Below are 27,935 nucleotides of genomic sequence, written 5' to 3'. Positions count from 1 at the left end.
TGATTCTGTTTTCAGCTGAGACGAAAACTTAATGCTACCCTTCCCCAGTGAGATTCAAGATGTGGAAGGCTCAAAAGATGCAGATTGCCACATCATTTGAGAAAAAAATTCTTATTTCAAAAGAAAAACATGTTCGGATAATATTTTACTTTTATGATTCCTGACCTGTGAGACAAAAACTCCAGTAACAAACATCTGCATACGTGTAGAAGTAAGCTAAATGAGGCACAAGATGTGTCATTAAAACAGAACTATTGTGAAATACTCTGCAGTAGCATCACGCTAACTTAAGTCATTTCTGAAATCCTATCCAGGAATACAGATGTGGGGTTTTCAGTCAACATGTGACTATTCTTGTCATCACTGTCTCTCCAGCTGGATGCTATTTCTGTCTGTGATTTTTGACAACTGGCAATAGTCCTGTTTGACATCACCCTAAGCCAATCAGGATCAAACTGAGAAGGCAGCACGAATGCAATATTAATGGACTCCAGCTTTTTGAATCATCTATTGCGTGAAGGTATATGCGGCCTGAACTTAATCATCTGCACTTGAAGAACAGCTTCAGCCTCAGCCTGGCCAACACAGCACCTCTGTAATGGTTGCCACTCCTGTTGTTTTTATCTTATCAAACAATGCTGGGTGGCCTGCAGCAGAGCAGGGCCTGAGCTGACATCTGGCTACTCTCATGGGCTGTGAACATGAAAGGGTCAGTGATAGTGGCACCCACTACCCACTGAAAAGACTTACTATGATTTAAAACAGAATCACCAATTGGCTCAATTACATTAATGCTCATTTAGGGGGGGTTGCAGTTGTTTTTTGGGAAACTCCAATATTCATTTATCATTTAACTTTTAACTTACATATAAATGAGGAAGCATGGACTAACGCACTAAAAAGGAGAGTAGTGGGTATATGGCCTGGCAACAACATACCCTTTAGAGCCAGGGGGAATTTAATAATTGGACAAAAACCACCTACAAGGAGGGGAAACTTCAACGCTGTTCTTACATTTGCATGACATTCTGCACATGCCGTCCTACCTGAGCAGAGCCAAACCCACAGGGCAGAGGGTGGCAGCTTCTTGTTTACTTTATTGATACCAGACATCAAGGAGTAGACGACTAGATGACTACATGAACGGTACTGTATGAGCATGAGGTCCCATCACACAATCACAATTTTAGGATCATGAAAGTACAGTAATATATGAGACAGAAATCTCTATCTATTAGTGCATCTCCTAATTTTGTATGAAACGTCCAGTATGTATATACTACATGTTGATGGGAGTCACCAATGTGGACGATTCTCTAGACTTTTTCAGGAAACGTCCTTGAAAATGATAACTTGATAAAACAATTATTTCTCTTGACCTGTATTTTGTATGCTATTGCACCTCTGCGAACCACAAGGCATCCATTCTCCTGATTCTCACACTCATACAATCTATAGTTTAGTAACTATATCAGTTTTTAATCAATTTCTTTCCTTTAACATCTGTTTTCATTACCTCCGCCAAGGGGGTTATGTTTTCACCCCTGTCCAATTGTTGGTCCGTTTGTTGGTTTGTGGGTTTGTTGGTTTGTCAGCAGGCTAATGCAAAAAATACAGAATAGATTTCCACAAAACATGGTGGAAGGATGGGACAAGGACCAAGAGAAAACACAACAGATCTGGTCAAAGGGGCAGATCCAGGAATTTTTTTTATCACTTTCTTTAGCATTGTGTGGTTAACGTACAACCTGCTCTATAATTGAGCAGGTCTGTGGGGAGCACACGGTTCTTACAGTAAGTCATGAACTCCAAGCTGTGTAATTTAAGTCTATAATTCATCATCTTTTACACTAAATGGGAACATCACCCAAAAGGAACATTTTATCATGGATCTGATTTCATTGCTTTTTGTCCCAGGTGGATTTGCATCAGGAACATTCCACACCACCTGCTGAGTGACACAGGAAGTTTGAGACTGTCACTGTAGTTAATAATGTGCATCCTCAGTTCCCTGGAAACCTTGCGTGATCTTCACGTTGCCTGAACAGTGCCATATTTTGAAATCAGAACATAGGGATTTTATGTCGGCTTAATATCCACCAGAGGGTCAGTAAATCACTTAATAGCTTGTCTCAGAGTCACTGATGGAACACCACTGACTCATTTCCTGGCAGGGCCTCACTCAACAAATACTGTCTGACAGGCATATTATGGATAAAATGAAATTGTCTCCGGCTTGTTGTTAAATAAAACTTGAAGAGAATTCACGAGACGTGTGTGGATGCAACTGCTTAACTATTCAACAATCAACAATCCCAGACAAAAGGAAAATGCATTGTTTGTATGCTGAACGATTATAACAGTAAAAAGGATTTACCACAGTGTAAAGATCAGCTTGGTACAGACGACAAAAATATACACAACTCACAAATTTAAATTAACTTTTAACTAAAATAACTTTGTTTTTCTCCCACTCCTTTCTTAAATACAGTGGGGAGAGAAAAGGGACATGGAAATATCGTAAACTGGCCACAGGTGAACCACAACATTAACAAAATACACACACAACAATACTTTTGTTTTATTAGGAGTCTCCAGTGCATCTGATATTTACCTCTTTGGACTGTGGCAGGAAACTAGAGCACCTGGAACTTGTAAATAAATTAAGCTTTACAAGCCATTTTGAGGCTTTACATATCTGTTTTGAGCTAAGAAACCAAAGACAAATGGCAAAATGATATATATATATATATATATATCCTTTAATATAATGTAGTACACTAAAGATTCTCCATAAACCTATATTTATAGAGAAGGGAAGAGAAAGTAGTTCAACAGCATCGCAATGCTTCCAGTGAACAGGTACATAAAGATCTCTAAACATGGGTCATTGTCGACAGGCCATGATGTTATATCACTGATGCCGTTCGACTGCTCTCCATCTGCTCGAATGCCCTCAGACTCTGCAGTTTGATCTGTCAGGCCTGCTCAGTTCTGAGAGGCAGTGGAAGCTTGAGACGGAGTGAAGGATAGTTGGCTGACAGATTACTGCACATGGTGTATGATCAGTGCACACCCTTTTAACAGCCTGTTGGATCAACCGCCGGTATTCATAGCAAAGGGAAAGTACAAGCTGTCTAACATAAACTGCTTGGTTTTTGTTAATACAATCATAAGAAATCAATTAAAATGCAATAGATCTTAAAATTTGCACAGCACGTTCGAGTTTTATGATATACTCTGTGTATATATTGTAAAAAACCTTTAATTGATAATTACTCATACAGTGGGATACTTCACTAGCCTGAAAATATAAAACATGAATAGAAATACTAAGTCACGCAACACCACCTTTGCCATAGGTTGAATCCATTTCTCACTCATTAATCTAAAAAATAAGTTGCAATTGACTTGGCCATTACAACCTCAGAGATGTGATATCTAAAGTCAATGTGATATCAAAAATCAAAGCTCAATAACGCCCTTTGTGAAAAGGGAGACGGAATAAAAACATAACGGTGCGACAACTAATTTATCAAGATTTTGTGTCATTGGCTCATAAAGTTTTTACAGGCAGGACCAACTGTCTTACAGTGAGAGCAGTAAAAGCCCAACACTGACTTTTTCCACAAACTTTGCCAGGAAAATAACACAAAAATGCCTTTGGTGCAACCATGGCATGGCACACACCTAATGGGCCCTTTGTGAGATCAAACTACTGGCACAGAGGTGAAGAGTTTGATGAGACCTGGCAACAGTGAGAACCTCTGATTCACCTTCAAGTGTCTAGTTACATCTTTAAGAATGCTAGTATTTCTTGTGGTGTGTGCGTGTGTGTGTGTCTGTGTGTGTGTGTGTGTGTGTGTGTACTTTTAACATTTAAAAAAAGGTTTGCATGTGAAGTTACAGAAATATAACAAAATACTTTGGATGTCTGTCACAAAGTTAACGTCCCAACATTTGTTTTAGTTTAAAATGTGCAAACGGTCTAACTGATGAAATCGTAATAGAGGGAAAGGTGTCAAAACCATGAGTTGTTCAGTTATGATTAAACATTCTGGTGATTTAGTGTGAAAGACAGAGTGGACCAAGAAGACGACAAAAGTAGAGTAGAACTGTATGTTTCTGAGCACAAAGGCATGTTGCTGTGACAGCACCTGATAGAGTTACGATTTTGTTTCCTTTCTCCTGCAACCATGCACCCATTGGATGGTACTAGCTAGTAGCCACGCCCTAGTGCATACAGGCCTATTTCTTATCAGCTATCTAACTCTGAAAAGGACCATAATTTACTAAATGAACATCATGCTGTATTGACGAACACTCGAAACTAGAGATTGAAAACCATGAACTCCTCAGGAAAATGTTTACTGATGTTATAAAGACTTCAATAGAAACTAACCTCTTCTGAAACCAGTCGGGTCGCCCTCTGCTGTTCATTCCGCTTTGGCTTCATTTCCCGTACCTGGAGTGTACGTCCATTTTGGTATATGGTCTATTCTTGCACCCCAAAAACTGTAAGTTCTTCTGTGACAAATTTAACATGAACATAGCACAACATCGTGCGAGTCAAAGGAGCGACTGCTCTATGACTGACAATGTGGTTTCACTAAAGAAAAAGAAAAAATCTAAATAAAGCACACGCCAAAACTATCAACCTTTATGCAGATGCAAAACTGTCAGCACTGTGGCATCCACAATGTTTCTCCGTGAAATAAAATAAACCATGTCAGATGATGGAAATTTGCAGTGAAATCATAATATAAAAGAAGACAGAGCACTTCCGAACTGGTCTTGGTTTTCAGTAATGGAACTGGAACAGCATATTGTGAATGTTTCTGCAATGTAACATATTGTTGGAAGTTGAGTCACGCAGTATGATATAGTTTCAATGCCTTCGAGCATAAAAAGAGAACAGAGAATCTTTATTCTGAAAACCTCTCCAAATAAATGCATGATCTTTCCATCACTATATTCATTCATGTCCATTGTTAAACTTAGATCAATCAAACTTCCTTCCCAATTTAATAATCTAACACGCCTTGTGAAATACCAATTATCACAAAATGGTTTGTGTATTACGTTTTGTGGTGTTTGTGTACTTTGTAGTTTGGTTTGTTTTAATTTGGTTTTCTGTATTTACTTGATTAATTTCATACATGTGCAGCACTTTGGTAAACTGTGTTCTGTTGAATGTGACTGGTAAAATTACAACAAAGTCTAGAGTCTAAACAAACTCAAACCAGTGACAGAGAGAGCAATGTTAACTCCATTGTCCTATTCAAATACATTATATTGACAGAGGTCATTCAGCTTTCTCTGACCAAGGTGCAGCAGAGAGTACAGTGGTTTTTGACATGGAATCATTCCAGCTGCACAATGTTTTATGAAACAATTTCCCTTTAGCATTTGCCAAATAGTGTGATGCTGAATGTGGCTGCCCATATTTCCAATGTGTGTGTTCCTTTAGCATCTGATGAGCCTATACAACTCAACTCTGCACCTTTTCTGCAAATGAGTTATGATGCACTCTTTGAAACATTCCTCTAATGGTGATTGTGCCCAAGTCACTGGTCCTAAATGGACAGTGCAATGTACTTTGAGATATTATTTCACTGTTGTTAAGAAGCTTTGAACCCTCATCACCCAGTCCTCACAGTGCCATGCAGCATACAGACAGCCATGAAGCCCAGAAGATGTTTGAGCCAGAGTGAATTTCACAAATCTGGTGGAGGAAAACCAGGAACCTTTATGATATATATTTATTATATAAGGAAAAACAAGCCAAAATTCCGAGCGAAAGGTCATCCTGTCTATTGTGCAATGGAGGATCGGAGCAGGCACCAGCCACCTGACCTCGCTGCAGGAGAACCAAAGGGGCCGTTACGATGCCTCAACTTTTAACCCATTCTTTGTTTTTAAATCACAACAAATGTTTTCATAGAAACTGCAGCTGCTTTGATCACCTTCCAGAAACAGGAACTGCCAACACTGATGTTTATGATACCCTGACTAGAATGACTTACCAAAATGAACTCAAAAAGATACACTACCTTGCCAACAACCAAGCAGAGACACTTCTATGTTTTATTCAATAGATGAAAATGAATATCAGAAAATAAGCACCTGAATTTTCAAATTCAATTTAATATGCTGCAACATCACCACGGCTCATTCGGTATTTGCATTGCCCAGATACGCTCCTGGAGTTTTAGTTCAATTCGATTCAGTTTAATTCAGTTCATTCACAACATACGTTATCTCAAGGCACTTTACAGAGTAGGGTTAAGAACATACAATATACTTGTTTGAGAATTTTAAAAATCAAGGGGAGGTTGAATATAGGTCTAGAGTATAGTTGGTCTAGAGAGTATGATTTTTAAGTAACGGTTTAATTGCAACAACCTTAAAAGCCTTGGGCACACACTGTTAGCAATGATGCATTGATCACATCTGCAATGTTTTATGTGTTAAACATAAAACCTCCTGGAACATATGCACATTAGTGTTGATTGCATATTGTACAATATTCCATTTTCATTTTATGTGGTGATCAAATAAAACAAAGTTCTCTACACTGCAGATGAATGAGAAAGAAAACATAAGGTGGCAGGCTTCAAGTAATTTCACATGACCCCCGGTTTAGAAGTTAATTAATCACTCTCAGCAGAATTAAGCAATCCTGGGAAAGCTAAACACAGTAAAAACAATAAAGCGATAAGCATTTAGCCGCGCTGCTGTATCCTGTCTGTAACCATGCTGGCAAAGAGGGTTTCACTCGGAATTTGTAGAGCCTCACTGATGCAGGCACATGGTGATTGTAAGACTATGAAACGACATTTTAAAAAGAGGTTAGAAATTTAACTTTGAGGAAATATATTGAAAACCTCACTCGGGAGAGTAGGGGAACATCTTTGTCATGTGCTTTACAGTGCACTTCATCATTGATGGTGTTTGATGATAGCCTGGGACCCAGACGAATTCGGGGAGCTCATTTAAATTTGCTCTGCCAGAATATGGTCTGGATCCTCTCCACTGGGAAGTGATTTCCCTCGTCAGACAATTTGCCGGTCCAATCACAACAGACTATCTGATAATGGGCGGGGTTTATACCACGACGCAGACGGAAGCGGCTTCTGGAAACAACCAAGAACAAGCATTTGACTTAAAAGCGGCCGATATTTTCAAATTTCTCCCACAAAAACGGCAACTATAGTTCACAGACATTGTGGAATACTCATCACAGACATCTCTCTGCTCTCCTCTATTGACATTTTTCGCATCGCTAAACAGACATCACATGACTCTTCTGCGTCCGTTGGTAACGCCTCTTGGAAATAGAAAATAAACCAAGAGGTCCCAGACTAATACGTATTTGAGTATTAGTCCAACTACGCCAGGATAGTTTGATGATATTCTGATGAAAAACAACTCTTATCAGGAAGTAATTTTGCATCAGTTATTGACAGTACTGGAAATAGGTAACAGTCGTTGTCCGGTGAGAATCACTTCCCAGTAAACAGTGAGCATTTAAGCCTAATAAACTCGATCAGCCCGATGATATAACGGCTAACACCTGGGTCGGGACGGGGCTCACGGCCCAGCTGGTCTCTGCAGAACAGGACTCTCCCAATACAAAAGTAACTTTGACTTGAAGGACATGGTCTTAATTACCTTGATGACATAAGAGCTCACACTTGTGAAGGGACGGGGCTCACAGCCCAGCTGCCCTCTGCTGAAAACACAGACTCAGTCCACAGCTGCCTGGACTTGACGGACAGGGTCTTTTTTCTAAAAGTTTCATCTCTCCGTTAATTCTGAACAAAGTATTCTGTGTTTTGCAATGAAACACGCTGGAAATTTCTGAGGACCCTCACCCAGTTATAGACGTACAAGTTTATAAAAGGAAAGTTTATGCACAATAGAAATTGTAGAAAATCAAATGTCAAATGCAGCAATGTCAACGACTCGATTCATCAGCAAGCAAGCCTCCGATATATATAAAGTGTTTATATGGTGTAAAGGTGTCAAATTTGTGAGTAATCCTGAATTTCAGTGCCAGTGATAACAAGTTAATATGCACACGCTGTAAACAGAGTGCTGAGAGGTGTCCTCCCGTTGCTTTTTGGTGAAAATCTAAAATCACGAATCCTAAGCACCTTAACCTAACCTCACTTTAATTTGAAGCTGTTTTTTATTTTCAAAACAACTTTCCCTCATACTTCTTGACTGTGCTTTAGAGTATCGTTTACAAGCATCAAGCACATATATGCATTTAGACATTAATAACTGATTTACAATCCTGATCGTCCATCAGAATCTGCTGTCAATAGTTACAGAAGATAAATATAAAGTGTGATAGCAAAACCACCACTGGGGAGAAAAGTTTGTCTTTCTAATGCCTAACTCTGAGACCAGTCGGCCGGAGCTCTGTAAACACATCCAACAAGCTGGGAAACAAAAGTACAACTGGAAAGTTTGCAGTCTAATTCCTCCCACCTGTTCATCATCCGATGGAAACATTTCAGGTTCTGTTCATGCCTCAGCTCAAGAGTCAACAGTAAAACATCAGACATCACGTACAAGCAGAACGAGTGACACACAACCTATTGTTGTTTTGAAATATTACTCAACATTAATAATTTGAACTGTAAATCACTCGTGGTATCACATTTTGCTTAATGTGGATATCTCATTGTATGATCTTTCCCTGAGTGACAGTTCTAAGAGAACTATAAATCCACATTAGGTGTTCAGGGGTCAGACAGTTCATCAGCTACTACTCTTCGAGCAAGAAGGAAGATTTTCTGCTTCATAAACCATGGCCTCCATTTGTTGGCTGTAACCGTATGGGACAACTTAAAGAGGTTTTACAAAATCGTAAATGCAGATTGTACTGTGCATTTCAGTTGCACAGATCATCACTATTCATCAAGTTTATCATCAATTCATAACTGCCAAATGCACAAAGGAATTAGGACTCCTGCGCCTCGGGTTATCGATTCAAGACGAACCAATTAATTCATCCAAACAAGTCTGAGTTGTGTTTACATACTGTGGGGACTGCCCAATAGACAAACCAAAATCCACAAACAAAATGAAAACAACGTGCCTGCTGATTGATGCTTTTAGAAAAAGTTATGTTTTCTAGAAAATATGACACCGCAATCAATCTACAGCACAACATGACGATCAGTGACGACAGCTTTGACTATGTGTCAGCCGTGACAAGAAGCCAAAGAGGATTAGATACATGTAAAATAAATAAAACAATTTACACCAAGCATAAATGTTTATAATAAATTCATCAGCTGAATGAAAATATGTGTTTGTTGGACAAAACTAGATGTGATGACAGTAAATGTTGATACCAATAACAACACTTGATCTAACCTTAATGACACCCCACACGCTCGCACCAATAACCCATTAATCATGATTATGACAAAACAGAGACAAACATGCTTGTGACCAACTGGGGCTCCTAGTGATCACTAAGGCACCATTAACAATAAAAAGATTCCCATCTGGATAGCATCAAAATCCAAGAGACTGAATCAATCCTCCTTCATGTTAAGGTCATGTTGGCACAAAGGGAACCAAATGATTACATCTGGTTGAGTGTTTGGTCTTTCCGATGTAGAAATTGCATTGGAGACATCAAAGCCGGGTTAGCGGCGTCTGATGCCCAATACACGGTGGAATAGCATCCAGCAGCAGTATTGCTAAAGAATGTAATGTGTTGACAAATCGGACTACAACATCGCACTCGTGATTGCAGTTGTGGAAAGAATGGTAAGATCACAGATAGATAGTATTACAGCTCAACATGAGCACACTGCTACGCTACACATGCCCTGTGACCTGCTCTGATGACTGCTGCAGTGATAACAGAACGGCTCAACTTATTTTCCCTGGCTATTGCGAGTGTCTGGACAATCACTCTGGGCACAATCTACTCGGGTTTCGTTAAGAGTAAGGATTAAATGGCTTTTCATGTCAAGTGTTCCCCATATCTGATTCATGGAGTGAGTAGAAGTCCAACTGTAACTTCCGAAGAAAGCATTGTATCGGTGCAACGATTCCTCATGCCTTTAGAGTAAGAACAGTCTATGAGGGTCAATATGTTGCAAAACGCAACATATTGACACACAGCTGAGATGCGAGAGCAGGGGGGGGGGCGAATATGGTTTTAAAAGTTAGCACTCATTCACAGCCACCTAGGAACAAATGCATGTAAGAAGATATAAAGCTGGACTCTATCTCCCCACTGCAGAAGTCCTAAACCCCCCCCACTCTGCTCTGGCATCTCAGCTACAAGTGCAGATCAGTTTTGCAACACGATCACAGCAAGAAATGTTGCAAAAGTCAAGGCGCAGATTCGTCACTTGTGAAGTTGCAGTGGCAGATTCGAGAGGTTGTAATGAGTGAGTTGTGGCTGTTAAAAAATTATAATCGGTTAATGTAAGATTACAAGTTTGCGGCTGCCATTATATTCATGTAAATATCAATCTACACATTTGTGAATATTTTTTTGTGACTTCAAATTCAGAACACAGGTGTGAATTTTTTCTGAGTGAAAATTTCAACATACAGGTTCAAATTTTTTCTACAAGTTCTCACATTGTTTTCTACAGGTTCACAAATCCAGTCTACAAGCGCTTGCATTTTGCAACATATTTACCTTCACACAATCCATGGAGTATAAACAGTGCTGTTAACCTTCTGCAATAACTTACAACTGTGTGTGTGTGTGTGTGTGTGTGTGTGTGTGTGTGTGTGTGTGTGTGTGTGTGTGTGTGTGTGTGTGTAAGTTGGGGGGGACATTGAACAGGTGCAGATCTGAACTGATCATCTCCCCCAACCTGAGCCATAAAAATCTAAAATCCCCACTTCACTTTTCCAAGTATTAGCTTAGTTGATTTATGGTACAGGTCAAATGGTTGAGAAATTTCACACATGTTGCACATCATCATCATCATCATCAATATTTTTTTCTTTCCCAGAATACATGAGCACTGAATTGTTCAAAATTGTTGGGGGGGGAAAAAACACAAAAAAACAGCAGTGAATCCAACTCTTTGACAATGTGTTAATTTGGAATATAGAATATTAATAAAGGTTCAAATTAGCTTTAAAAGGGTGGACTGTAGCACTGCTGTTAATGAAAGGCAACTGCAATCTCTGGGTTTACAGTTACAAACTTTTAATCAGGACACATTGGACAAGTGATATACCATTGAGTGATAACAATGATGTAACATGTAAGCACACAGACTATCACAGGTCCAAACAACGTCGTCACCCGACAACGTTTTCTGTTTCTCACAAGCTTGATTCCAGTGGAATCTATGTTTTTCATAAAAAAGGCTTTGTCATAGGGTTTGTCTCACCTACTTAAAATCAGAGGCCATGATTTGACGTATATCTATCAATGTAGGCCCAAGCAAAAGAAAAGGAGAACATGCTTCAATTACTTTTCAGGGCATTTTTCCTTTCTGACGCTGTTGACTTTAAGCATACGCAGGAAATTGCTCTCATATGGAAGCAATGTTGTCAGAATATCTTTCCATGATATTGACAGAATCATCTCTTTTGGAGGAACTTCTCATAATCTTCCTGGAACACCCGTTCGTTTGGAGATGCGTGTATCTGCATAATAAACACTAAGCACCATGAGAATTTTATCGAACAAGCAAGAGCCGTAGAAAAATAAACCCTACAGGATTTCCCCTTCAAGTAAAACCATCTGTTGTTGTCCTCTGCAATAACTGGACCCTCTTACAACAGACTTGTGCATTAGTGACATGGTTTTTTCAATCACTTGCAAAAAAACAACACCAATCTTTAACATCTTTTGAGAACAGCATGTGTCGGGCATCACTACGACTAAATGTTGAAAAAAAAATATTTGTAATATCCCCTTTATTTTGTTATCGTGTGAATCAAATTTGGTTCTACTTCTGAAGCAGCCATTATACACATCTACCTTGTTTTTGTTAGAAAGTTCACCTTAACTTACCACTCTTTGCCTATACATCTTAATTTCATTCATGGAAAACAGTGTTTTGTGATAATACAGTTCAGATGTGCAGTCTGGCACCATGCTTTTGAACAGCCTACTGCATGTGACCTAATACAGCAAACATTTGGCAGAGAGTAAGGTAACATGGTGTCTTATAAAACACTGATAAATGTTGATGAAAATTACAATGAGGAACTCGGAACTAAGCATTAGGCATGTCAACAGGTTGCTCGAGTATCCGCTATGAAAAAAAACTACACAGAAAACAGCACACAAACAACATTCATTACATGTAGTATAACTGGCACAAACACACATACCCACCGATTATTAGAGCTTTAAACAGTTTTAGGTTAGATCGAAAAGAAAAAATATTTTTATAATACCCAATCTAAAGTGCCACTAACAATGCCTGCAATGACTGACAATATATTTATGCTTATTTCATACACTAGGTTGAAGCAAAGCTGCATATTCTGCCACACAAACCTTGTTACATAGTGTACAGACTGGGGGTTAAGTCACAGATACAAGTTTTATGCTAATCACTATGAGCTACTTGTTATTATAATAATAATAATAATAAATTATTGTCATTCATGCTCACATATGGTGCAAAACTGTGGTCCTCTCAGGACGCTGATGCAATAATATCACACATGGTTATATTACTCATTTTCTGTCCTTAGCCTTCTTGTCTCGGAATAAAAAAATGAAATCTGTACATTTTAACACAGGCTGGCCCAGAACCACTATGACTTTTAAATATATGAATCATGCAAAATAATTTAATATATGTTGTCATTAGTACTGTAGTTCTTTTAACAGCCTATTCTAAGTAACTATGCAACACATTTGCCTTAAGGTTTTTTTTAGCAGTCTATATCGCATCTGTCCTCAATAAATTGCTTTCAAATAAGTCAAAAACTGTAATTGACATTCAAAACAATTTCAAGATCCTACCTCTGCTCATTAACAATTAAGACTGATATGTTTTTAAAAAGCATGTTTATTTTATTTTTTGTTATTTTAAATCCTTTCGTTTATTTTCTTCTACTTTAGAGAATTCTTCCATGAGCCAGATTTCCTCTTCATTGGATGATGAAATCCAGATCGTTTTTCAAATCCAGCTCCAAAGTGTAAGTGTGATCCAATGAGCATCACATCTCTGTTGTGTATGATGATGTATGGGGTCTCTTACCTCAAAAGGAACTGCCGAAGTCATCCATACAGAGAGCGCTCACATCCGAACTTTACTGCCACAGGTTTCAGTTTCACTGCGGTAGATTTTGATGAGATAAAACAGGTCATTCTTGTAAATCAAAATTCCTACTTTTTGACTACGATCTTGAACTAGCCTCATCTATAGCAATAAATAGCAAAGAACCTAATACCTGCACTTTTCAACACTTTGAACTATCCACTTCTCTTTACTGCTGCACAGGTATAGTTGATCATGTCATAACTCATATAATCTTTTGAAATGAAAAAAAAAATCATGTAGTTAAATCAAAAGAATCTATAAACAAAGGTGCAATAAAAGGTGCAATCTTTTTTTTAATTTTTAAAAAAGGAAAAAAACATGCAAGTAATCTTTTTGAGTTAATACCAGTGAATTTGAAGCTTAGAGCAGTCATTAAAGTTACATTGATATTTATTATATTAACATGACATTTTAACACAATTACAGTGAACCTCTTCCCTCAACAACACAATATTTCCCCCCACCCACACACACAGACAGAACATTAACACAGAACCTCCTCACCCAACATCACACTCTATTCATCTTTTCACTCCCTCTCCTCTCTTAATTATTAATCTAGTCTGCATTCTCTTCTTTGTTTTGTTCGTCATTATATCTTATTCTACCTTGTTTGAGTCACCCCTTTAACACAACCTTAAAAAAAGCGACCACCCCGGACTGGGTACTGATGACTGCGGGAGCCGGCGGAACTGAATTGGGTCAGCTTGGAGTCAGAGGACCTGATCCTCTCTAAGTCCCTCTCAAAAATAAAAAGCTGCTCTCCTCAGACCTACAGTAGGTGAACAGACCCCTCCCGTAGGGATGGAGGCTGTTCCAAGAGGGGATCTGACCTACAACAGGCCAGCCACCTCCCACGGGTCTGGTGGTGGCTTGCAGGCAAGAGCAAGGAAAGCAAGGAGCGAGGAGGGAAGAGCTGGGAGAAAATGTAGAATAGGAAGGGCAAATGAAAAAAACTAAATCAATAATTCTGCCATGACCCAACTTTTCTGACTCACCCCAGATCCACATCAGCTCCCCTGTGTCCTTAAAGCCCGACCAGTGAAGCCCTCAAAAATAATCTAGACAGATTCTGTCTTTCTCCCTTTGGCTGATCCTCATATTGTCTCCCCTTTCTGCTCTCTCTGTCCTCTACATATTGAAACCCACCCGCACGCACGCACGCACAACAATAAAATAATCTAAGGCAAACATTTTGAACCTGCTTTCCTTTTACTGTTTTTTTCTTCTGACTTTTTTGTTGTTGTTGTTGTTGTTGTTGTTGATGTTATTAAGTATAGTTCCCCTTCCTGTTTTGTGCAGTGTCTTCATATTGGTCACCAAATTGTGTTGCAATATAAATACTAGTACTACTAATATTACTATTAATAATAATAATAATAATAACCCTCCTGTCTTTCCCGTAAAAAAAAAAGTCACACATTAAGAGAATTACTTTAAAACCTGGAAATCCAGGCATTCAAATGAGAATCCACTTCTCATTGTGTGCCTGGGTGAATTTAGACAGCTAACCTGCAGAGGAGCATGTATTCGGATACTACTGGTGTTCAATCAGTATTTTAAACTGCTATAAAGGATTTCTTGTTATTTAGCTTCAGTTGCAACTCTATGACATGACCTTGTTTCACATCCTCCCATCAGATAGCTGGAGGAGGAGACGATGGTGGACATGCCGCTGCTCCACTCTGTGGCCGTGTCTAAAACTGAGGACTCTTCATGGTCCATTTATGATAAGGAAACGTATTGACTAACTACACAGAGTCGGATGGACATAAGCATGTCGGTCTGCTTTATTGTAAATCCATACATTTATTGACTACTAATCACCAAAAATCGCGTTTCTGTCGCGCTGAATAATGGATTCGAATTGCGCGCCAACAACTTCCGGGAACTATCTGAAGTCTACGTGAGTCACGTGACGTACAAACAGTTTGTACGTCAGCTTCCTGGCTGATGCTACCACCTGAAACATTCTTAGACCGTGTCTGTTGTGCTCACCGGCCTCTTGAACAGCAGTTTTCCCTCGGTTTGCTTTCTTCCCCTTTTCTTTCGTGTCGCTCCAGAGGTTTCGGACACGTGACTCGCACCAGGTGCTCGGAGGGATTAGCAGGTGCAGTCGGATGGACGAAACCACTGGGATTGTCAGGGGGGGAGAGGGGAGCCCCGAAGACCCCTCCACTGTTTTATTTCTTTATTACCTCAAAGTTCACACAAGCGAGCTACTCGGTCAATTTCATTTACTTATGACAACAATTAATTTGATAATAAATTAATAAAAACTAACTTTTAATTCTGGGCTTTTCCAGGGCTCTCCCCATTGGGGACACTTACAACGCCCTTGTTGGCAAGAAGCATTATGAGAAACAAATATTCTTGAACAGATACTAGTGGTGTTTTTCCCATTGTAATGGACCAGATGGTATAATGATTGATTTAATTATAGCAAAGTATCTGCCTCTCCCAAGAAAATCATGGGAAAACATGTGGTCTGAAATACCACATGAGGACAAAGGAGAGAAAACATTTAGGCTTACCATTCATCCATCAAATCCCACAAAGCGTGTTGCCTCACACATGCCCACCGCTGAGCAGTGGGAGCACAGCCCGTGCTCTTGTTCTGCCATTTCATCAAATAATTAAAATCAGTGGACGGACATCGGTTCCTATGGTGTATGATTAGAAGAAGAAAAACCTCCTCTGTGATCTGTGGATACCCTTTCTCTGAGTCTAAAGAGGTGATGTAGAGGCTAAATGGCTTCCAGACGCACACCTCATAGGTGAAAGAAGGCCTGGCTCCAGAGGCTTGTTCTCGCCCTCTTAAAATCTTATTCTTGGCCTTGACAAGTGCCCCACTTAATTTCTCATTCACACCTCTGACCTTATGTCTGAGTATTACTGTACTGAGAAAGAGTGCAATGCGGCCGCGACTGAGACCGAGTGCAATGTCATGACATACCACATTAACAGGATTCCTTTATTTGCCAAGACCCATTCTGTCCATTCTCAAAGGCCAAGGGTTCGGCTTGGTAAAACATATCGCTCAAGCCAGAGACTATGCAGAGACGGAGGTGACTCCGCTGCCAAAAGCAAAAGTTAAATCTCAGATGTACCCTTTTTATAATGGTAATGATAAATATATTGGTAATAAATTGGATTTAGAATCAGCATTACATAGAACGTTACGGAGCAGACTTTTCCGATTTTTAACAGCTAGGCAAACTTGGAACAGAGCAGTGGATAACAAAAACTCCAGTAATGGATCTCATTTTGCACTTCTTTTGTATATTTACAGAGTTTCAACACTGTGTGCTTTGGTGTTCGACGACTTGCCCTTACGTACTTGATCCTTCGTGTCACCAATTCTGGCCCTGTCTTGATAAGTAATGGCACATTTCCTCAATTATTAGGTTGTGTAAATAATATCATCCGACTTTCTGTGGGTTCACAATGGCTGTGAAAACAGTTTAATCTTGGTATGAGAATTTGTATCGATGACCAACAGGGCATCGGCACAGCATCTGTAATATTGTAAAGTTCATAACCAGAATGTAAAGAAGTTTTCAAAATCCTGAAGACAAGATTTCTCCTCTCATTCAGTCAACTTGTACTAACACAAGGACCTAAAGCTGAGAGTACAGATGGTTTGCATCAAACCTCTTTCATTATACAAATAACATTTTTATTTTGAATACATTCAGATATAATAGTAACAGGCATTTCAGTGCTGTCTATATGTTTCAGGGTTCTTTTTATTTTTCTTTGTACTGTACAGTTGTGGAAACTATCTACATTTACCTCAATACTGTCATTCAGTACAATGTTGAGAATGACGTTACCCTTAAAGTAAATGTTGCGCTCTTTTGACTCGACAGCTACACTAGCACATACTTTGTAAATCAACATTTACATGCAAACCTTGTGATGCACTTATTAAAAAAAGGAATACATCACCAGAACAGTTAAGTTTGAGCACACTCTGGAAATTCTTGGAAACAATTGTTTTCTTATCTATATTGCTTTATTTGAAATACAAACACAGACAAATTCCTGGATATTAATCTCCTTCCTTTAGATATTTAAAAATGTTTTAGTGCCACTGTGTGCAGCAGTGCTGCATTTACTCACTGCAGTACCCAGAAAAGATAAGCAGTTAAGACTACAAACAATTTGTGCAAAGTATTTTCTCACAAGTCCAACCGCTTTTCTTGAATTTCTTTTAACAGCAAGTATCTACATAACAAGGTCAAATATAATAAAAGGCGTGAGATGGGACACTGAAAAGACAGTCGGTTTGATAATCTGGATTGGAGACATTCAATTTGCTGAAGATCGACACAGGACATACTTGATACGAGAGGCAGAGTTAGGGGATTTAGTCTTGTGGGTTCAAGAGAGTTAAGTAAATACCTTTTTTATATATTTCTGAACTCCCAGATAAATGTCATCTATGCTTTTCTGGTGCATTAGGAAAGGATTCATATCAGCTGTTTTCACAGCTGTTCGTCTCTGAGCCTTGGTTTAGGGAAATTCCTCGTATCCAAAAGTGAAACCTGAGCATATTGTAAGTAATGTTAAAGCTGCAGGGGAGCACTGAATAAAGAAAAATGTACAAAACGTAATCCATGTTTCATGTGGTATATATATAACAATGGACTTATATATATACTATATATATACATGCTTTGATGAAGCACATTTTGAATTAAAACATAATTACTAGTCCTACTAATATCCAGAAATCTTTGTTTGTCTGTCTTCTCTTTCTCTCTTTCTGTCTGTCTGTTGTTTTTCTCGACGACCGTTCATCCAATTGATTTTAAACTAGGCAGACGTGTTGCTATGGACACGAGCGAGTGTTGTGTCAACTGTATAGTGTCTTGTAATAAGGTACAGTATATGTTTAGCCAGAGCAGTGAAACTGGAGTTCTTGGAAAAAATGGAGCTCACGTCTTCCATCAATAAAACGTGTATTCTACGTCCAACTACATTAATTAAAAATACAGATCAGGCCAATCAGATTAATACTGACATAATAACAAGTTGTAGTGTGCTGCAGAGGACACAAACACTCCTGGCCATTATGTTATCACTGATGTTAATGACTGTTGGTGAGGTGTCCTTTTAATCAAATACAACCGGGGAACAGGAAATTAGATAGGAAATAGGTGCAATAAATTAAAATGTTCCCTACTCAAATTCAACCACCTGGATGAATTTTGTAATGAAGGGAGCAAAATTCCGGTGGATACGACCATCGTTTAAATTCCCAGACATATCCACATTTTGGCTTTTTTTATTATTCAAAAAAGTTTCAAAGAGAAAATATTCCTGTATGATTCATGTCTTTGAACTCAAAAGAAATACCTGCATTGTTTCTGAATTCCAGTGGTGGTAAGTACACTTTCTCATAAAGCTAAGGAGGCTGGAGAAATATGGTCTTTGTTAGCTTCACCATCACTCTTTCAAATAATAAATCAATCTCAACTGTATTGAATTCCTCCATGGCTGCAATCCCAGCACCCTCTACATCATCCATGTACAACTGGATCGTCAAGAGCTGACGTACTTTTCCCAAAGGCATCAAAACACATACAAATTAAGTTCATCCATTACGTACAGCATATCGTTATCTAAGAATATAAAGTGAAAATGCCCCACAAGGATTAGCATCTTATGTTATCTTTCTTTTTGTATGAACTAATCATCATGGTAGACTTTGGTGTCCCAAGAAGCAAGTTTGTGAAATAAATGTGTTAAGTTTTTTTCATGTTACTTCCACTCTGATGGTATCTGTATTTTTTTTTATGACTGGACATTGATCTCAGTAAGGCACTAAAATTGCTGTTGGCAGGTTATGGATTGAGTAATAGCGCCCCCACCTGTTTAACAGATGTAGCATGTTTTGGGAAGTACTTCACTGTAACTGTACATAGAGAAAATGCAACTCAAAGTGCTTTACAATATGGAATTGAAAAATAAAATTACTATGGAGACATCTTACTTATGGTATCTTTTCTATAATTTCTGATGATGCCATCACCACTTTTCTAGAAATGACCTTGAAGTTTGCAAATCGGTGATTTTTGTATGGTTGTACACATAGTTTCTTATTTGATGTCATTCTAATCCTAGTTTATTTTCTATTGTTTTATGGGTTTTTTTCTCCATGATTTCTTAATGTAGCAGTGCTTTACTGAGGTATTATATGAATACATTATATTACACTGTATTGCATCATTGAAGCCAACATAAGGAAGCATTATTTTGGCAGTACAAACTAAGTATTCTTCAGGGCCCAACATCGATCACAGACCAGGGATGCAAGTTAAGGATCATGTATTGTTGGATATGAGGTACTACAGACATACATAGATTGGGCTGATTTCCACAACAAGAAACAATAGTCCTTTATCCCTGCAGACATTTTGAAATGTCACAGCAGGAAAACCACAGGTGCAAATAATAACCTCAATAAAAGTTTGGTGTTCTCCAGGGTCCTGACGTAGTGCTGGCTCACTGGCATGGCTTTATGATTTGCCTAAATAAAACAGAGCCATCATTATTTTCATTGGTTACACCAGTATTTTCTCTACTTTGACAAGTTAAAACCATCTGCTGCAAAAAAAAATTTAAAAAGTCAATATCAGCAAATTAAATGGTTGCATAGACACACACACACACACACAAACACACACACACACACATGCACACACACGCACACACACACACACGCACAACAAGCCCAATAAGCAGCATTCACCAGACCACATGCTGACAGAGACAATGTTATGCAGGTGTTTTATGGCTAAGAAACTGAAACCTCATTCGGAAGGAGTGCCTTCTTACCACTACAGAGCTGCTGGCACAATACAATATTTTCAGTCTATCTTGAAGAACTGGCACATAGCTGATTACCAATACAAAAGAAATGTTCAGTCTGGCCTGCGATGAAACAACAGACTCGACAGAAACCTCCCTAAAAGAAATTTTTTGTGCACGGGATTGCTGCAGAGTTTAATAAAAAGAGAAGCCATGCATTTCACTACCAAAGACGATGATTTATTTTAGCAAGTTTTGCTAAAAAACTGCTTTCAGAAGCATCATCAGCATTATCAATACCATCTGACATTAGACGCCTCTAGAGTAAAAGTTCCAGTTATCACATTAGAGAGGTAAGATATGAAAGTGAAACAGTCCTTAATAGAAAAAAGGTTCCCCACCCCTGGTTTAAAGGCTAGTCCTGTCTAATCCAATAAGGCAGCAACATTGATCAATGACCCAGCAACCAATATGATGTCTAAGTGACTATGTCAACCGAGACCCTATCCCTGACCCTAATCAATATACACTGTTTCTCATTAGAGCATCGTTGTCATATGAGGTGATTCCTTCGGTCCAGGAATAAGGGAAAAAATTAGAGGAGTAAGATTTTTTCCTTTTGCATTTCGAGAACAAAGTCGACTCCTCTGGTCCATCAACTCCAGTTAGAGGAGCGACCGACAGCTGTGCGAGCAGCCTGATCCATCTTTCCAAGTCCTACAGGGGCCACAATGTGTTTATGTGCTAAAAGAGAAAGATTTCCCTTGAGTCTGAAGTACAATCACACATTCTGTAGAGATAGTCATATGTACTAACATTGGTAGTTTGTTGAGGAATTTTCATCTATCCTCCCTGAGAAACTCAAGGGATGAGTATTCAGTATCCACTCCATCAATTATTCCATTTCAGTTTGATATATAGTTAACATTTTGACGTCAATCTTGACATTTTAAATTTAACATTGTCATTTTGACACAAAAAAAAACCCAATTATCCTCTGATTTAGTTTAGTCTTGACATATCAACTTCATTCTCATAATGCAAAATTAGGGCAAAAACATTCCTCTTCTCAATGTTTTGTCATAGGCTTGGTCCTAATTCTCCTCCGGGAATTTTTCCGCATTGACACTTGGTTTGGATTTTCAAAAAAGAATAATACAACAACAACAACAACAACAACAACAACAACAACAACAACAACGGCAACAACTGTGTCCTGGTCATCGGGTGTGAGCGCTGCGGTGCCGCAGCACCACCTGGTGGTCAGGCCTGGGAACTGCCTCCGGCCCTGTGTACACGGGCACGGTTGAAGATGGCGACCGGACTCCTTCAGAGAGTCAGCGCGGGCTTGACTCGGGCCGGAGGCAGAGGCCGCCCGGCCGGACAGCTCGTCCTCTGGAGCAGGTGGGGCGGTCATCGGTGCGCAGGGTTCAGTGTTCATCTGTGTGTGTGTGTGTGTGTGTGTGTGTGTGTGTGTGTGTTTTGTCAGTGAGAGGCTGCGGGGAGTCGGGGGCGAGCTAGTCCGTTCACTTGCTAGCCTCGGTCCTCGGTGGCCTCCAGCTCTTCACACAGCAGCCGCACTGGAACACGACTCGTCCCGGGATGTGTCAGAGTAACGCCGCTGTGTGTTTGCTGGTGGAGGTGGAAGGACACACGTTTCTGTCATCTTCGCCGATCACCTCCAAAGCTCAAGGTCAAAATGTGACCATTTGTCTCGCAGGTGTTCCCTCTCTGGTGATGCTCTGATGGAAACCTGCTGTCAGTCATGTGCATCTCTGTCCACGTGTTTGTGTTTGTGTGCAGCAGAGGTCCTGACGTGTCTGGACTCACTTTGGATTTGGATTATAATATTGTACAGGCGTGCCCCTCCTGCAGCTCTCACATCTGTACAGCCTGAAGTGTGGAGCCCATGGCGAGATAATAATGCATTTACGTGTCGTGACCGGTCTCTCTCTTGTGTGCAGGGGGTTTGCGGCGTCCGGCAGCAGGAACAGAGGCGACAGCTGGTTCAAGTCGCTGTTCGTGAGGAAAGTCGATCCGAGGAAGGACGCACACGCCAACCTCCTGACCAAGAACGAGGAGAGCAACCTCTACAAGATCCAGTGTAAGTTTGCCTTCTCCGCATTGTGAACTCACAACCACAACAACTGCAACATGGGATTGTTTTCAAATGCAAACTTTTTTTCCTCTTCAGTCCATAATGTGAAGCCAGAGTGCCTGGATGCGTACAACAAACTGTGGTGAGTGTTATTTCACATCGTTGTCACCGAGCCGCCGTGACTGTTAACACCTTGTCGTTCAGCAGAGCCAGTGCCAACAACAGTAGTGTGAGAGTATGAGACTGGGACAAGCTAAGATCAGTGTTGAGTAAAAAATAGTCCGGAGCAGTCTGTTCCTGTGGGGGGTCGGTCCTTCACAGACCAACTTGCTCATACCTAGGATGCCTGGAGGCCGTTCAGCCATAGTTAGCGTCTAACTTGGGACCTGCAACATTAGACAGAAGAAACGTGACCAGAAAACATGTGATCGTCATTTGGGTTTTGCCAGTTTGAAAATTACCACGACTTGAATGCAGCATTGAAGTCCCGTGTCAAATCCACTATGCAATGTGGTTCAGTATTTTGATTCAAGTGTTGTTAAGTGAACTTGTTGCTCGTTTGCCACAGTGAGGAGGTTCTGCCCTCCATACATGCTGATAAGTACTACCCCTGTGAGCTGGTGGGAACCTGGAATACCTGGTATGGAGAACAGGACCAGGCGGGTAGGATTACTGATATCAACACTCAGACACCTGCAGTGCAACAGAGCTGGGCGCGTCACTGTTTTCAGATCAGCAGGCATGCTGCAACATAAAACCAAACCACCCGAAATAACCGGAAGTAGATACGAATCCCGTGTTTTTTTTTAAAACTTATATATTCATAGCACTTACCATTTTTGAACATTGCTGTTTTCCAAGGTCAGCATTTCTCATTCTTGTTTTTGCACATGCTACATTATATTACACAAATTTCTGCAGTAATTATTGTTCAGCAGACAAGTCAGTAGTGAATCATCGGCTTGATATTGCTCAAGCAATCGTACTTATTGATCGATTGAAGCCCATGAAAAATATAGATGATACAGCTAGATTACAATTCTTGTGAATTTCATGTCAATCTTACAAGATGATGATTTTCCTCTCATGAAGACAAATACAGTAGGATGGCTGTAGAAATAGTAAACAGAAGCTGGAGTAATATTTTACCAAATCATTTAATGATCCTGCTTTTAATCATTCATTTTCTTTTGTGTGATTTTTTTGCATTTATTATATATTGTTTTCCTCAGTTCATCTGTGGCGTTACAGAGGTGGATACCCGGCGCTGACAGAGGTGATGAACAAGCTCCGACAGAACAAGGTAAAGATTCCTCCTCAGTCATCGTGTTCACGTCACCCTCGTGTATCACTGTGGTCGTGCAGCCGTCATTTAAGAGTAAAGCTCATCGATTGGTGTCCCTCCGTCGGCAGGAGTTCACAGCGTACAGGAAGGAACGGGGCAAGATGTTGTTGTCTCGCAGGAACCAGCTTCTCTTGGAGTTCAGCTTCTGGAAAGAGCCTGTGCTCCTAGAGGGCCCCAACATCTACGAGCTCAGGTCCTACCAGCTCAGGGTAGGTATCGGATATCAGGCAGTTTTACTGATGATAGCGACAGAGTTCTAGACTAAAGTCGCACCTAATGTCAGACGTGGTACATTCCTTTGCTTTAACAAACACAAACAGCTCTTTTACCAAGAAATGTAAACATTTTTTAGACTTAGAAAACTCACATGGATGTAATGGCTTATATTCAGTTCAAGTTCATTCATGTATCCAAAGTTATAAAATTTGACCCAAAGTGCTTTGTAATCTATACTTCATACAACAACCTCTATCCTTAGACAGTTGGTTCAGATATTTTTTTCTAACTTCTGAGCAGCTCCACTGCACTGAATGGGGCTTCAAGGCTAAAGGTCATCTGCACAGCAGCTGTTACTCTTTCACCTCCATAGCTCACATTTTTCCACTCAAACTGAAGAGCTCTCACGGTCACATGCTTCACTGTTGTGTCCTCTAAATGGCCTCCCCCCTCACAGAAACACTGCAATTGCACTGCAACAATTTATTCAAACAATTTATTTCTACTCATGTGCTCGGACGAAACTGACAATCCAGTGGCACGTGATTTTACCGTTGAACTGAAGGCATTCTTCGTCCGACATTTTGCTTGATAGACACTCCTCCAGCTGCAGATTGAATCTTTCCGTTCTAATCTGAAAGACGAAACTGTCTCTGTCTCTGTGGCACGTGATGAAATCAGGCTATTATCCCTCATCACGATGACATCTCAGAAACAGCAGGGCGTTTGTTGCCTTAAGGACTACATTCCTATCGAAGCGTTTGGGTTTAGTTTTTATTGCAATTTATACAGGGCATGGCTCAGAACGTAAAGTCGTTCGTCCACCAACCGATCCCAGCTTCCGCCAGTACACATGCTGTTGTGTCCTTGGGCAAGACAATTAACCCTAACTTGCCTCTGGGGGCTCTTCCAGTCAGACAGTGTATAAATGTGTATGAATGTGGCAGAAAAATGCGCGGTAAATAGCAGCGCTGTATGAATGTGTGTGAATGGGTGAATGTGACTTTCCTGTAAAGCGCTTTGAGTGGTCTATATGACTAGAAAAGCACTATATAAATACAGACCAGTTTATGGTTTACCATTCATGTGTGTTTTCTCTAGGGGGGAAAAGACAGTGATATCCAACTGTTGTTCGGAAAGCAATGTATTATAAATGTTCTTTATTGTCATGAAAAAAAATACTGTGTTTTTCTGTCCTGCAGCCAGGAACCATGATCGAGTGGGGTAATTACTGGTAAGGCCGCCTGGATTCATTTATTCATTTGATTCTCTGAACTGTGGTTACAGAACAGTTGCCCCACATGAAACCTCCCTTGTCACTCTGTCACTAAAAAGAGCTTTCCCACAGAGAGGCTCTATTTCGAGGCCGCAGTTCCATGCTCTCAAACAAAGATTCAATTCAAGGCTAATACTGTGTAGACAAGAAAACACATGTCCATAATGGCCACGGCAGCCTGGAATTGCATGGTCTAACAGAGCCAACAGGTCGGCATCTATCAGTTTGTTCAACACGGTTGATCATAATTGATTTGGACAGAGACGGGAGCTTTCTGCACACGTCAGCTTTCCATAGATTTTTTTTTCCTTCTGTTTGCTCTGTAGTCGTACAGTTTTTTTCCAGTTGTCAGTAAATCCAATGGATTTAACATATCCTGACATGTTTTTGGCTGCAAAAGATGCCTCTGAAGTTACTGTACATCGGTACTCGTTGTCATAATGCGGTCTAATCTTCCATTTTTTCTTCCAGTTGACACATTTGTGGTGATTCCCAACCGTCATGTGCACCAATTTATATGCAAATATAATCTAAAACAACATGTAGTGGCTTTTCTGCTCTGAGGCTTCATGTTTCTATCCTTTTAACCGATTCCATCCTTTTTCCATTGATTTTAAATGAGCATAGGGGAATGTTTTTTTTACTTATGATGGGAAAAAAAACTTTAAATTAATTAATACATTACATTTTGTCTTACTTTTATTCATTTCCTTGTTTGTATTTGTGTTAACTTTAACCAAACTTTATTTTAGCAAACTCCTGTAATCTTGATAATGCCAGTAAATCAATTTTTGGCAATTTCAATCTAATTTGTGAGGCTGACGCTGTATAATTTTGTATCCAAACAGTGATTATGGTTTGAACACGTGCATGTTTGCTTTGGGGAAATACATAATGAGTTTTAAACCCCCAGTCACCCCAGTCAGTTCATTTCACATAGACTTGGCCAGAGTTAAGATTCATAAACACGCATGCAGTAAGATATGGCATCACATCTTACGTTCAGATGGATAATCACAACTACAATATGGCACATAATTGTCGTTTGTCTTACGTTAACAAAACAATTGTATAAATCAAAAACAGTCCAGAGTAAATTCAGAGATGATGTTGAAATCCTTGAAGACTGATCAAATATCTCATGTTTTGGGGGCTGGTCGTGCCAGATGAAGCCTTTGTGTTTTTGGCCTTTGTCTTAACAGAGCTGTTGTTGTCCACAGGGCCAGGGCCATTGGATACCGCCAGCACAACAGAGAAGCTGTGGGAGGGTTTTTCTCACAGATCGGCAACCTCTACATGGTTCATCACCTCTGGGGTACGGTCAAATATCTGCTCAGTGTAGAATGATAATGTCCTGTGTGATAGTGGAAATCAACCGGTCATTCTGATTCCTTGCAAGTTGGTAGAGACCAGACACAGAGCAAACATATCATTCAAAATAGTCCATTAACCCCCATTTACTATAAGCAGTGTTCATGTGATTTGTTGATCTCAGCTTACAAAGACCTTCAGTCCAGAGAAGACACGAGGAACGCTGCCTGGCAGCAGGAGGGCTGGCACGAGGTGGTGTATTACACAGGTGAGCAAAAAATAAAATCCCCTTTCAAACAAGTGGTGATGAAAGCTTGTGGTCGTTTAGCTGCAAACTTTATGAAGATTTTTTAAATTTCTAGTTGTTGAAGTCTTTTGTCTTGAGTAACAACATACTGAACCTTAGCCTCCTTTAAGAACCTGTTGAACCCGATCAATATCAAATATGGACTGCGAGCTGTGAGGAGACACCAAATCAACCCCAAATCTCGTGTTTTTTCCCCATCTCTTCAGTTCCGCTCATTCAGCATATGGATTCCAGGATTATGATCCCGACCAAGGCTTCACCGCTGCAGTGAAATGAGAAGCGAGCTGGAAGCTGAAATCCAGTGGCACTGTTTCGAATGTTAGCATCCATCCAGAGCATTACTACAATGGTTTCAGAAAACGTCCCTTCTCTTTTCTTGTCTCTACTTCAAGATGTCACAAGGTCAGAGGAGGCAACAAGGCCTTCCCTGTACGTGGAATGAAAATAGTCCCAAGTTATTTAACAGCATGTGACAATGCAGTTTTTTTTAACTTCTTTTGGTTCTGGAATGAGAATGAGTAACATTGCCTAATTCTAACCACCTGATGGTTAGTTATGTCCAACTTCTCGTGCCACATTAAAGCTGAGAGCTCCTCTCGAAGTCAACCAAAGTTACTTGAAGACGAGCAGCTGTATGGTGTGTGAGAACAGGTCTCGTGCTGAAGCTCACTGCACAATGCAGTGGTCGTTTATTTATTTAATGTAAAATTGGAATACTTATTATGTACTAGAATACTATTTAAGTGTGCTGAAGAAATGGCACTTAGTTGTGACCTATGCCCGCGTCGAGTGAAGTCAGAGAAAGCCTCAGTATATTCATGGATACTATTTCTGTTGCGATTCATGATGAAGATGATCAAGTATGAGGAACAAAATGTAAACATTAGAAGGTTATAATTGAGGTCTGTTATACATCAAACATGTTCTGGGGCCAAACACTCCTTTCAGTTGCTTTCTTTGGATGTTCCTATGTTCCCTGTCATGGTAATGTTGTCGTTCATGGTGCTGTGTTTGTCACTATGGCTCCTACCACAGCATGCCGGGTTTTAAAAACAGTTTGAATCTTAACATGTTTTCATGAGACATAATTATCCTGTATAATAAATTCTATCATTGGCTGAGGGGCCAGCAAATGTCACTGCATACTGTAATATCAAAGATTTTATTGTGAAAAGAAGCGTGTTTTATCTTGTGTGTTTGTTCATCGGTTCATTGGGAACAGTGTAGAGGGAAGGACGGCAAAGGCAACACAGATTAAATGATTACTAACAACA

The 27,935-nt window shown here is 39.8% G+C and overlaps 1 protein-coding gene across 3 annotated transcripts; it reads left to right on the top strand.

Annotated features, from left to right (window-relative positions):
• Window positions 1-9,729: 9,729 nt before the first annotated feature.
• On the top strand, window positions 9,730-27,935 carry LOC118299149 (protein NipSnap homolog 2). Of its 3 annotated transcripts, XM_035622631.2 has the most exons (11): window positions 9,730-9,795; window positions 13,088-13,164; window positions 22,073-22,212; window positions 22,303-22,348; window positions 22,775-22,869; window positions 23,439-23,509; window positions 23,620-23,760; window positions 24,970-25,001; window positions 26,264-26,358; window positions 26,539-26,622; window positions 26,868-27,935. In XM_035622631.2, exons 2-11 carry the CDS (start codon window positions 13,124-13,126, stop codon window positions 26,930-26,932), a joined length of 810 nt encoding a protein of 269 aa, XP_035478524.1. In that variant the 5' UTR covers window positions 9,730-9,795; window positions 13,088-13,123; the 3' UTR covers window positions 26,933-27,935. The 3 variants fall into 3 exon arrangements, with proteins under 3 accessions (XP_035478524.1, XP_035478525.1, XP_035478523.1); XM_035622632.2 differs by lacking the exons at window positions 9,730-9,795; window positions 13,088-13,164 and adding an exon at window positions 21,315-21,527; XM_035622630.2 differs by lacking the exons at window positions 9,730-9,795; window positions 13,088-13,164 and adding an exon at window positions 21,360-21,512.

This window comes from Scophthalmus maximus, chromosome 11, assembly GCF_022379125.1.
Source record: "Scophthalmus maximus strain ysfricsl-2021 chromosome 11, ASM2237912v1, whole genome shotgun sequence".
Lineage (NCBI taxonomy): Eukaryota > Metazoa > Chordata > Actinopteri > Pleuronectiformes > Scophthalmidae > Scophthalmus > Scophthalmus maximus.
This window is presented reverse-complemented; position numbering and strand designations above follow the sequence as displayed.

Excerpts from the sequence above, each read along its gene's own strand:
- LOC118299149 (XM_035622632.2), top strand. The coding sequence starts at position 21,421 with ATGGCGACCGGACTCCTTCAGAGAGTCAGCGCGGGCTTGACTCGGGCC. Across the intron at positions 22,870-23,438 it reads TGGAGAACAGGACCAGGCGG|TTCATCTGTGGCGTTACAGA; the intron begins GTAGGATTACTG and ends TGTTTTCCTCAG. Across the intron at positions 23,510-23,619 it reads ACAAGCTCCGACAGAACAAG|GAGTTCACAGCGTACAGGAA; the intron begins GTAAAGATTCCT and ends CTCCGTCGGCAG.